Here is a 12,768-nt window from a genome sequence, read left to right as displayed (position 1 = left end):
CAGCAAGTGCATGGTTACTGGTGCTTAAGTAAATTATTATTTTCTCCTTTAACAGTATTAAAAATATGCATGATTTGTAATTGCTTTCTGTAAACTGGAAAATTATGTTCTCAGTGGTCCAGAGAAGTTTTCAGGTTTTTCACAATTGCTTGGGAAAGAGACAGTTATCTATACAAAAATAGAAATGTAACAACAATCAGCTGTATTGAAATTAGAGCATCTTTGTAGGCATCCCATAGATTTAAATGATAGTAAATCATGGGTTTTCAGTGACTAATCCTATGGTAACAGGGTTATAAAATACGGTTATAATGTTAACTGTGGATAGAAATTCAGGATAAAAAGAACAGGTAGAATGGAGCTATCTTAAAACAAGCATAACAGAGTATAGGTTTGCTTTGACTCCCACTTAATTAAAAAAAAGTGGATGAGTTTGGAATTAGTGCTTTTTTAAACTACTGAATATGACACCAATGCAAAGAGATACTGTGCAATGCTAACAATAAACATAAAATGTTTACCAGCTCTGCAAAGTCAGCTGCTTCCAGATCACTCAGTGCTGTGTCAATTTCCATCTGAAATATTTAAACAGCACATTTTAATAGAGATTTCCAACACATTAACTTACAATAATAGCATAGTTTGCTCTATCTTGCTTGTCTCAGAAGATTAGGATTCACAAGTACAAAGTCAATGGATAAAAATTTGCACATACTTTTCAGTAGTAATATCAAATATCAAGAACATCTAAATTTGTCAGGTTAAAGAAAATTCCTTCTTAATTGCTGTGTATTTCCCTCTTGTTTGAAACTAAAATTTCTCTGCTTGTGTGCCCACTGAACCCACTGTTCAGTATAAAGGAGATGTCACTCTTACTTTCAGCGTGCTTTAAAATATCAGGTCTAGAGACAGTTCAAATCTGGCAAGCTACTGTATCCAACTGAGTTATTGGAAAAATCTTTTTCACAATGGATTTAGTTTTTGTCTCTATGGAAATTGCCAAAACTCTCTCACACATTAACTTTGTTGTACTGAAGCCACTTTAAGCTCATTTATTTCTCTAACTACAAGAGCTGTTGGTTAATATAAGTTTTACTAAAAACACTTCCCTTTAAAGAACACAGTACTAGGCACTGAAATTCATGACATAAATGTGCTACTTAATGAAAACAACCTAAACCCCATCATGACAAACTTCTTTGGCTGTATTAACAGCCTGCCTCTAATTGAAATACAGCCAATTTTTCAAACAGAGAAATGCCAGCAAGGCCATTGGCAGTTGACAACTAACCAGTCTCTCAGCTTTTCCCCAGTTAAAATTTAAAGGGCTTTCTGCCCAACAAAGAACTGACATTTTTAGGTTTATATTCCTTACAGAATATAAAGATCTTCACCAAAACTTAACTGGAATCTTCCGCAACAAAAAAATTTTTCTGGAAAATGTGGATGATCTCAGACAATTTTGGAAAGCAATGACTGAATCATAAATATAAACTCTGTTGTTTTCTAATTAAAACCACCAATTTTACAAGCAAGAAACAACCTGCAAGCTAGACTAGAGACTAAAGCATAATAGAGTCTCTCTACAGAAACTTGAAAGAAAAAAAAAGCATGAAGGAAAAAAAACCTTGATCACCAAATAGTACAAGAAAAAACGTGCCATTTCCTGGATAGGGAAAAAAAATAAATGTATGACAACAGTTAGAAGTGGTCTAAGTTGCATTTCAAATATATACTAGGTTGCTGACTGACCATATTCTACAACTATGTGTTGCATAAACATTCTATTCCCTTTTATTGCATGGATTTTGCAAGTGAGTGGATAGGCGTGTTACGGGACTATGTGCACACCTCTGCATTTGTCACCTGGATAGTAGATTTAGCTCTAGAGTTACGACACGACTGCATTTCATTAAATACCTACAGTGTAGATAGTCTCTATTTGAGCTAGTCCTTTCACTTCAGGGTCTCTTCATAGTTAATGCAGATGAAGTCACAGGAATCCTAAGGCACAACTCATTTAATACTAAAGTAAACAACTGAAGTCAAGCAGTTGAGTTACTATCAAAAGTACCAGATTTTTCCCATTAAATAATAGGAAGAGTCCAGGATTAGCACTTCAACTGCAGGCATCTATATCATAGCTCTAAAAGATGGCAAGATGGATGCTACCCCAAGTCGTTACAAATTCAATAGTGAAGAAGCCTCATTTTGTCTCATTTTTAACCTTATTTTGCTACGAGGCTAAAATCCTAATTAAGGAAAAAAACCTCTACAGGATTAAAATAAGAAACATTAATAAAATGTACAAGGGAACGACAACTATTAATACTGATGAAATTACAGAAATTGGAAGGGGGGGGGAAAGCTAGGCAAGAGCCAGCGTACTTTATCATCTTCAGGGAGGTACCATATCGTCCAGGGAGAACTTTCATCTACTTTGTGCCAACAAAAGTCCCAGAAGGTCTTTCTGATGAGAACTTAAAAGCAATCATTTAATGATCACCATGTCTTTAAAGTACACAGTGATTTCTGTATTTCCAGTATAATTGAAAATAAAGCGGCAAACTGGTCCTAGTGAGACCCAGTTATCTACAACTGAACCTACTGTCAGATTGAAACACGTTCTAGCAATGCTTTACACGGAGCACATAACCCTTAGGCAGGGATGCTAAATCACTTTATTATAAACTGTAATATGAAAGCAGAGAAAAAAGTTGGAAACTACAATCCTTTTGAAAGAGTAAGGGAAGTCTTCTGGTTTGTTTCTAAACCAATGCAAACACAGTTGTGTTATTAAAGAACGTATTTTACACCATAATTAACAAAAAAACGTCCACAGGGGCTTAAAAAAAGAGATTGGAAGATGATCTGGATTCACAACAGGGAAAAAAAGAATTATACGAGCAAAAACATTTCAGAGGAACTTCTGTACATATTACATTTAGGACAAAAGCTGGTAATTGTCTTTTTATACCCATTTTCCCCTGCGTTCTCTGAGGATTGTACTTTGTTCACTTTGCAGAACTTACTACATTGATAAAAAGTATTAGAAGCTTGTCTGCCAACTACTGTACAACATGGCTAGGTCTTGCTTATCTGTACAGAGCCAAACTATGCTGGAACTGCGTTCTAGAACCTGCCACCCAGTAAGACAAAGTTTTTCTAGTTGCAAGCGCTGTTGCAGCCTTTGTTTTCCATAATTCACACTGAATTCAAATTTCATTTGGTGTAATTCAAACGAATATGTAATACCAAATAACATTATTTCTCAATAAATGAAATATGTGCTCGTCTTAACAATTCCACTGCTGAAATCTCCTTGGGATTGTTTTCTCTTGTCCAAAAATTGTTACAATTCTTTCAAATTGGAGAAACATCACTTCTACGTATTTTGGTCTAAGAACCTCAATTCTATGGTGTATATGAAAAAAACACTTCAGAGAAGACTTGACAGGGATTATGCATTGGATGTATATAAAATCTCATCTTTTTCTTTAAAAAATATTATTTACTAATAATTATCCTAATAATCTCTATTTTAACTTTTTAAGTCATGAAAATGAGGTTTAAGACTGAAAGCTATAATGCTATTTACTGTGATCTAGCTTTTGTCTTACTACTGCTTAAAGCACAACTCAACTTCTAATTGGAAGGTAACCAGACACAGTGAAGTGGTGCAGAAAAGCTGTACTTGTATGCTGTCAAACAAATTATGTATGGATATTTATTTTGATTCTGCCACAGCCTTTTATAACTCTCCTAAATTACAAGTTACACGTGGGCTTTCGGAGGAGTATTTTCTACCTGGGAAAATACTTAAATGGTCAAAATCAAACATAAAGCTACGTACTAGTGGCTGCTTTCCATAGTGCATATGCTATTTCTCAGAGATGTGTGTGTATATATGTATATTAAATAAAGTTTAATTCCTGTATCATCATGTTCTCTTCCTAGATAACTCTGAAGTCACCAAACTACCCTCATAATAGCAATCTATTTCCTGTGGGAACAATTATGTAGTTCCAAACTGTAAATACAGGATCCTGTAGCAAAGGGGGCGTGTCTCAGACAGCCAAAGCACTTCCATCAATTAAACAACAACAGCAGAAGATACCTGCATCAATTTTCTGGCCTATGGTATACAGTTTTTTCTAGAAAGATCTGAATATGACATTACCTTTATTTCCTGAGGCAACGTCAGCCAGCGCAAGCCTGGGAGATTGTCTAAGAATAATGCACTGCAGGTATCATAGTGTTGAGCACCGGGACTGGCGTTTGACTTGAGTCTTGCAGGCTGAAGCGCACGCTGGAAGAACAGGTTGAAAAAATGATCCAGGCGAGAAACATTTTCCACCTGGCAAAAAGCACTGAACAAACATGAACTCCAAGTTAAAATAACATCAAGAAACTTGTAGCTTGTTTATATAACCCTCTGTGCTATAGAAGTCTTTTTACAGCATGATACTACATTTAGATTTTTTTTCTTTAACTGAAAAACCCACTAGGCCAATATCTAGGCAGTACCTACAAACAAAGAAAAACACTGCCTTGCTGAAAGCAGTATATCTTAGATCAACTTAATATGAGAGAATGATCAACTTCATCCTTTTGGAAATTGTTGGGTTTTTTTTTTTTTTCTTTCTTTTAGTAATTTAACTATTTTTGGTGTGTAACAGATCTCGTCAGTTTTTTCAGAAGATGCAAAAAAACCATTCAACTGTTCCAAATGGTCTATACCTCTACCAAAATCAAGTACTTGATATCTCACATTCAAAGCTAATTTTTCTGAGATGCATTTAAATAGTTGCAGGTATTAGAAGTTGCTCCTTGTCATGAAGTGACATAAAAAAGGTCATAAGAAAGATAAGGCCTGACATTACATGAGATTGTTCTTTCTAGAAACTTCTATGCTGTTCAACACAAAAAAAGGAATACAAATATTAGGCTTTTCTCTATGGCATACACACTTTAACCCTGAATTGAATGTCAGCATATGAGTAGCCTACCTTGGCAATTTTATTTAGGTTACAGTCAGACTGAAAATTTTCTGGGTTGTTTCCAAATGCATAGAAAGACAGTCACTCTGCCGAATAAAGTTGTGAAGTCTGGAGTGTTTACTTTATTAAAAATATAACACTGATTCTATATGTAAGTTTTACAGACGGTGCTTTAACACAAAGGATAACATTTGCAGAATGCTGTTGATATCCACAATGACTTAGTTTTCCCTTGATTAGGTTAAGTCTTTCACATAATCTCTCTGAAGTAACAAAGGCTGTTTAAAAAGAATCTTACTAATGTTAAGACTGAAACAAAAAGGCAAGAAGAACAGAATCCAGTTTTATTGTGCAAATGTAAAAGAACATGCAAAGAAATTCCACGTAAACATTAAAAATGAATGCTACTAGCTGTCTTTTCCAGTGAGCATCAGTGAAAAATTAGTGACTGAGAAGAAAATACTTTTGGAAGAACTGACCTGTCTAAAGAACTGTACATAAATTTCAAGGTCCTGACAACATCTTCAATCATGTTCCTCAGCTGAGAAAGTGGCACACTAAAAGATAAAATTCAAACACACATCTTAGCATCTTTACTATGAATAAGCACAGGCATCTTCTGAAGAGCTGTATTCTTAACTGGTGTTATATCGCAAACAAAAAAAGAATTCTTCATCGGCCTGTATGAGGTATTTCCTTTGAGTGACTTGCCCGTGATGACACAGTAGTAAAGCTGAAAGGGGAAGTCCTCCTAGAACACATAAATATGTAATATTACTGCTGTTATTCAGTAGTCTCTAGACTACTAGTCTATTCAGTAGACTTTACCAAACACTGAAAACTACTGTTTTCTAGCCTACACGTATTTGACATCTAACAAGACCTTATTCCCTTTAGAGAAAATGAAAAAGAAACTGCAACAATGGATATATAAAAGATGTGAACAACGTCAATCAAAAAAGTGGAATCACAGGTACAGAAACTAGTTATAGTAAAGAGTACGCTGTAAGCCCTCCCTTTCTTCCTTTGATGGGTTCAATTTGAGGACACATAATAGGAAACAAAAGGGAAACAAAGCATTTTATTTGAAACTCACTTTTCTTCAGGAAGGCCAATTACAAGCAACTTGTCAGATTCTTTCCAGTAAACAACTTGAACCAGTTTTCCACATAAGAAGAGGGAGGAACTAGAAAAAAAATCAAGCCAGAAGTACTTCTGTTAACACTATGAAGTTATAACAAGACCACCAATATAAGGCAGAATGATTTATATGTATTTTATATGTATTTTATATGCAAAGTCTTATGCTCATATATAATCACATGCATGCAACTGAGCTAGGTAATTATATTAATTATTACAGAACTCAAAGACACTCTGATTTCTATTCCAAACAGATCACACCAGTAGTAACAACGTTTTCAAGTACACAAATGTAAAGGATGAACAGCCGCTACTGAAGTGCCAGTCATCTTCCGAATCATTCAGATGCTCTTTAAAGGTCTTCCTGGCATACATCTGCCTAGCTTTTAACACAATCAACTTAGATCACACTGAGGTACCCAGAAGTACTAATGAAGGTTCTGAACATAGTAATCACTCACAAAATCATTTAAATAGACTCCACACCTTTTGAAAACAAGCCCAAGAGGTATTTGAACAGATTACCCAAGTGATAAACATAAACTTCCAACTCTCATGTTACCTCCTTGTACAGAAGATTGTTCTATGAAGCTCAGCAATCCCAGAAAGACAGAGAGGACTTTCATTTGAACCATAAAAAGTAGATTAGAACATGAATCAGAATGAGACCCAATGTTCTAATTAGCAGCAAACCATACACTAGGCACCAGATGATCAGATTAAATGTACTGGTTGCTGCTAAAACCAAGATCTGTAAATATCTCGAATGCTAACTTTAAAACAAAACTCCACCTTTCTTACTGTCATGTTAGAAATTTTAAATAACAAGATAACACTGCTGCAAAGTGAAAAAAGGTAACTTTAGTTTAAGCTTGAAAGATTGAAGAATTTCATTTTTGGGACATGGCTCCATGATTAACTTGCTTCTCTGATTCACTCATACTGTAAAATTGATGGTACTGAATAAAACAATAGTGTCATTCATTAGTTAAGAAATACTTTAGTATTTCCACAGGTCACCAGAAAATTTTTATCCTTCATGTAACCAAAAGTGCTTTCCAAACACAACAAGTTATATATTTATAGCACAGTTAACTACAAAGAAGTAAACATCCACATCCCAAAAGATATACATGTGCAGACACAATAATAATAATTCATTCTTCTGACAGAAAAAGCTTCATAGGAGAGCTGGGGATTATCTGTTTTGTCTTTTCTAAGTGATGAGACAGTCCACAGAGTCCAGCAGAATATATTTTTAGAACAGTCCAGCTTTTATATTTTTAGAACTCAAAAATAGGAAATTGAGAACCTTAACAGTAACAATCTACATTATCATAGATTTCTGTATTGTTTTTCTGATGATACCATACGTATAGATCAAACAACGGATTGATTTGTCTTTTAGATGTGTTTGAAAATCTGGACATGTCCAAAAATGCTTCTATATGGGAGAATTGCCATTAATAATGCATAAGCATTTAAGAGGAGTTAACATACCTCAGTGCTAATTGATGTGGCATTGCCTTAAAATACTGGTATATGCAAGAGATGAAAACCCTGTGTTTGATACCTGCTGCTAAAGGAGTCAATCCACATTCCTACTGATCACTAAATCAGTAACAGGATCTTCAGCAACTTATTAACTAGAAAGTTATAAGCATAGTTAAAGCACGGTGTTAAAATTTCTTACTCAAAACAGCAGGATACCAACAAATCTGAGGAAAAAATAAATTAAAAGAGATACAAACAAAAGTAAATTATCCAGTATTAATTTTCTGGTAAGCAAAAAAATATTCAAAAGCACTTGAAGAACTTCTTTTAAAGAAAAATTTATCAGTGGAAAGCCTAACTTTAATGTATTAAACAGGCTCTTTGCCTTTTGAGGAATTCCTTATTACTGCCAACGCTGTTCACTACTCCTGCATTACTGCTTGCACTCTCTATTTTTGGTCCTGAAATCCCACTTATATTTGGCTTTTTTATACCAGTCCAGGTCTTGTGTCTGACACACAAGGCACTGATGTACAGAAGAGAATCTTGCCTGAGACACCCCAAGAAATGCAAAACTCATATATTGATTCTCAATGGGAAGAAGCTTGAAACTAAAAAGTGGAACCTGCTCACTTCTAATTATTCCACCAGAAAATCATCTATCTTTAAATATTCAATAATCTCTTGACATATCTCCGTCACCCCCTACACTCTCCAAAAACTCAAGAGTCATTTTTATTAGACTTACTGGAGTCCTGGTCTGTGGATACAAACATCTTTCAGGTGTTGCAAGTTGAATGTTAAAATTAATTTAGAAGTAGCAGGCACTCCTGAATTTAACTGAATTACGTTCTATCTTTTTAATTTTTTTTTTTTTAATTTGATTGAAGCTGTTGTAGAATGTCCTGTCTGCCATAGTACTGTGCCACAGAATCCCAGTTTAGATAAGGATGTTTTAAGGGATTTGAGAAGGGATCTAAAAATAATTTCACTAAACTAAAAATTCTAGTCATTGCCACCATGACAAAGAAATTCCCCCAAATCAATGCATATCCAGGCTCAGCAGTCCCACTTCAGACATGCTGTTCTAGTTAAAACATTACTGTCTAACAGGTTCAGATTCACTCTTATCTACAATTTGATGCATGACCCACGTGTGTTTTCTGTACACATATGTGTAAAATAATAAAAGTAGTAATACATTACATTTCAAATACTTTTACCTGATAATCTGGGTACCAGTAACACTTTCCAGTATGTCAGACAGTGTGAGAAATATTCCCCTCACACTTTTCAGTTTTTGGGATGCTTCTGATATGGGGTACTGATAAAGAATTTCTTGCTGTGAAGAAAGTTAGCTGTTAATTAAGTAAAACAAAACAAAAAAAAAATCACCATAAACCACCACCCCCCCCCAAAAGATAAGAGGTTTTTTCCAGCATCAATTTTTTTGTAAACATGAAAGCTTTTATCATATACTTTCACATGGTATCAAAACAAGCAGTGGTCTGCACAGGCATAGTGGAAAGTTCTAAAATGCACATGAATGCTTCTGACAGTTTTAACTTTTCTATAAAATAGAGAAGTAGGACTTACTTAGAATCATTATTACATAAAGAAACATAAAATGACAAACAGTATGGCCACTGCATTTTACAGCTCAAAATATACTCTTAACAAAACTGGTTCGAAGATATAGCTAATATTTGTGTGGTTCTTTCAATATTTAACTTACAATTTAAATCAGCAAACACACAGTTCTTTAAAGCCAACAATAAGAACATTGAATCTCCAGTGCCTCTATATCACCTTACCTAATTGCTTTACATGTACAGCACAAAATATAACTGAGGTAGATACTCAAACAACAACATATACACCATTAACAATTTTATCACCAAACCTCTGACCATCTGTGTCAGCACACTCAAGTCATCTTGAAACTGAAGATCAGTAGAGATAAATGTCACAATTATTTTTCTTTTTCTAACCAGTTCTTTAAAATAAATGTTCTATGAAAGCATTTAAAAGAAATTTATATTAATTATTTCAGCAAACATAACAATATAGTAATAAGCAAACATCTGATTCCCCACATACATTGTTTTCTGGCAAATCATGATGGGCCAGAAATAATCCCTGTAATATTAAGCCTATCCAGCGCAAAGACCATTGAAACAAAAGAAACACAGACATGATTCACTTTCCTATTTATGTCACTAAGCACATCCAGCCAGTGCCAATTCCCGTTGGAAATTTTTCCCTCGTCAAGATTAAAACATAAAGTTTCATTACAGAAGGGCCTGGCAAACTCTTCATTCTTATCCAATTTAATTAGCTCTATTTTCAAATACGCATTAGCAACAAGGATTTTTTCTTTCTTGAATCAATCCCTCAGCTGGAAAAAACCTGCCATTTTCTAATTACAGCACTACAAAGGGCTAGAAAGACCCTTTTTTTCTCCTCACTGTGAACCAGGGCCTTTACACAAAATTCATTTGAGAATTATCTGTACACTTTCCCAGGGAAAGAAAAGACAACTGTAACAAAAGGTCATAGCTGCATCTTACATATAGATTAATGAGTTAGCAAAGTTCAGCACATACTGCCATACAAGATCAGCTGTCTCCAAAGCAAGGCAAAAGTTCATAGGCCAAGGACAATGGAATTAATAAATGAGAAGTTGCTCATTTCTTAAAAAATGTAAACCCTCCCTCAACTCAAAAACCTCAAACTTGGACAGACTGTCTAAACTAATGGTTTATCAAACAGCTTCCCTTCTTTATTTTTATTTTACTCATTTCTCAAACTGAGCTTAAATAACATTTAAAAAAAAATACCTAGTGCAGTCTTGAGAACCTAAGAAACAGCTCAAAGAAATTGTGTCAAAGTGGTGCCGAGCAGCTAAAAACCTCCTATAATCTTCACAGGGCACTGACAATAGGTGCTTTAAGTTGCATCTTATGTAACATTAACAAAGAGACAATATATGCAAAGACGACTATGAATTCTTAAAGATTCATTCAGAAATTGCAAAATCAGAGAGAAATGCTACAGAAGTACAAGTCAGTGTCTGTATGAACTGAGCTATCTCATCAGCTACTCAGTAATACCTACTTTGCAGGTGTGCCAAACCCATGCTGCCATTAACACTATCACAGAGGAAGAATACGAACATTACTTCTTTTAAAACATTGTATTGCCAAAATGAGTTCAAACATGAAGATGTTACAGTGTATGCTAGTACAAATAACGTACGTTATAATCATAATACCTAACTTAAACTAAAATATAAAAAAAGATCAACCTTACTCACTGAAACCATTATCCTATGGCACACTCCCCACATGCACGCACACATGCTAAGTTACTTCTTAGAGCTCATTAATTCTACTTTTTGATGCCAAAAGCTCACAAGTAGAAGAATTGGTTACTAGTTCTAATTGCCATTGTTTACATGGATGTGATCTGCATACCATGCCTCCTTTGGCTATCAGTAAAGAAGCTTAGTAAAGGATCATTTTATTTTTTATTGTGCAGTATGGCATAGGTATATACTAACAGCAGTGCTAATTTGAAATAGTGCTGTAAACTAGATCTGGAACAGTACATGCACAGGATAAATGTCGTTTACTATTCACCAAATGAAATTAAAGACAAATGCCTTGAAGAAGGCGACATTCTTTTGTTAGGAAATGTTATAAACAGCTTGATTACACTCACAAAGCATCTCTCAACATTACAAACTATTTGGGGCTGCATAACTGCCAAGACTTCTGAGGAAACAATTCTTCCATGGTATAAAGGGAGAACAAGTGCATTACAATCCCTCTTTACCTCTGCTCAACATTCAGAGTTAATCCTGTTTCGTGGGAGGCTGTAAAGAAATAATGGGGCAAGAAAGCAGTACTCCATTTACTCTGAAGTGCAGGAATTGCAATTAGGCATTTGCGTATCTATTCACCTACCAACAGAGGAGCCAGAGGCCCTGAAATAAATTTTTGTTTTAATATGTCATAAAGTTTATGTAAGTGACCAAGAAAACACTGGTCTTTAAGTCTGCAGCAATTGTCCGTAGCTGTTCTATCCACATAACATAGCGGTCTTGGACTTCAAACTTAGAATTGAAGAAAAAAAAAAAAGAACTACTGGCAATATGTAAGTGACTTTTGATAAAATATCCTACATTTAATTAATTCACAGTTAAATGAGCTCTTTCCATTTTTATTATAGGGAAATACCAAAGCAGAAAAATACCACAGCAGAAAAATACCACAGCATCATATGTTTTAATGGAAACAGTCTCCAGGTGGGAAAAAGAGCACAGAATGACCTTGCCTAGTTACAATGCTATTAAAAAACAAAATCAAAAACCCCAAATTATAAGAAAGACTTGTATAAACTCATTTCTGCTGAAGGTATCTCCCATGAAAAAATGCAGTCTCTTAAACAGGATTGGAAAGAACTGCAAACCAAAGCTTACAGTGTTAGTATCTTGCTGCAATACACAATGAAGCACACATTACCTTAAACATATTATGTTAAAAGAGCATGATGTATATTGCAAAGGCAAGCTTTCCAGAATTATGAAGTACTGGATTAATGGTTGCCTAATAAGCCTTAATTATACACACTCACCTGCCCATCTTATCCTCTGCACAAGGCAGGCATCTTTCAGAAAAGATCTAATACTTAAAGGCAATGTCATGCTACGTATGTAGCCATAAATCTGTCATTTCCCAGCTTTTAAGCACTTGACTCTGCAAACTTCACAGCATATCATCTGAAAAATGCTATCATGTAATTTTCTAGGGTTCTCCTTCCCAGCCCTGTCTCTAGAAAATAAAATTAAACTCCATTATGTGTAGTTGTAACACTTTCTCTCTATTACACATCACCAACAGAGCAATACATACTTCAATCAGTTGAAAGACAGTATAAAAAAATAAAGACATCTCAGAGAAGGGATGGAACGCTAACTGGGTCTAAGGATTAATTCCAGGGGAGAGAAAGCAAAACTTCTTTCTTCTGCTCCCCATTCCACCACTGTCCCTTCATCCCAGTCCCTGGGGACTGGCAAAACTTGTGCTTCATTTGATGTCTCCACATCACAGATAATATAGATCACTGG

The 12,768-nt window shown here is 34.9% G+C and overlaps 1 protein-coding gene across 4 annotated transcripts in view; it reads right to left on the bottom strand.

Annotated features, from left to right (window-relative positions):
- INTU (inturned planar cell polarity protein) overlaps positions 1 to 12,768 on the bottom strand; it is a 53,577-nt gene that overhangs the window by 11,938 nt on the left and 28,871 nt on the right. For all 4 annotated transcript variants that reach the window (XR_012835193.1, XM_075751116.1, XM_075751115.1 and 1 more), the window contains exons 5-9: positions 8,861 to 8,979; positions 6,097 to 6,186; positions 5,480 to 5,557; positions 4,181 to 4,370; positions 522 to 575 (exon numbers count right to left, since the gene is read on the bottom strand). Coding sequence is in view for 3 of the 4 variants with exons in the window: in XM_075751116.1 (XP_075607231.1) it covers positions 522 to 575; positions 4,181 to 4,370; positions 5,480 to 5,557; positions 6,097 to 6,186; positions 8,861 to 8,979 (531 nt within the window). In the remaining variant the exon portion in view is untranslated. The remainder of the gene's footprint in view (positions 1 to 521; positions 576 to 4,180; positions 4,371 to 5,479; positions 5,558 to 6,096; positions 6,187 to 8,860; positions 8,980 to 12,768) is intronic.

Source organism: Balearica regulorum, chromosome 4 (genome assembly GCF_011004875.1).
Source record: "Balearica regulorum gibbericeps isolate bBalReg1 chromosome 4, bBalReg1.pri, whole genome shotgun sequence".
In the NCBI taxonomy this organism is placed as follows: domain Eukaryota; kingdom Metazoa; phylum Chordata; class Aves; order Gruiformes; family Gruidae; genus Balearica; species Balearica regulorum.
Note: the sequence above shows the minus strand (reverse complement) of the source record. Positions and strands in the feature narration are given on the sequence as shown.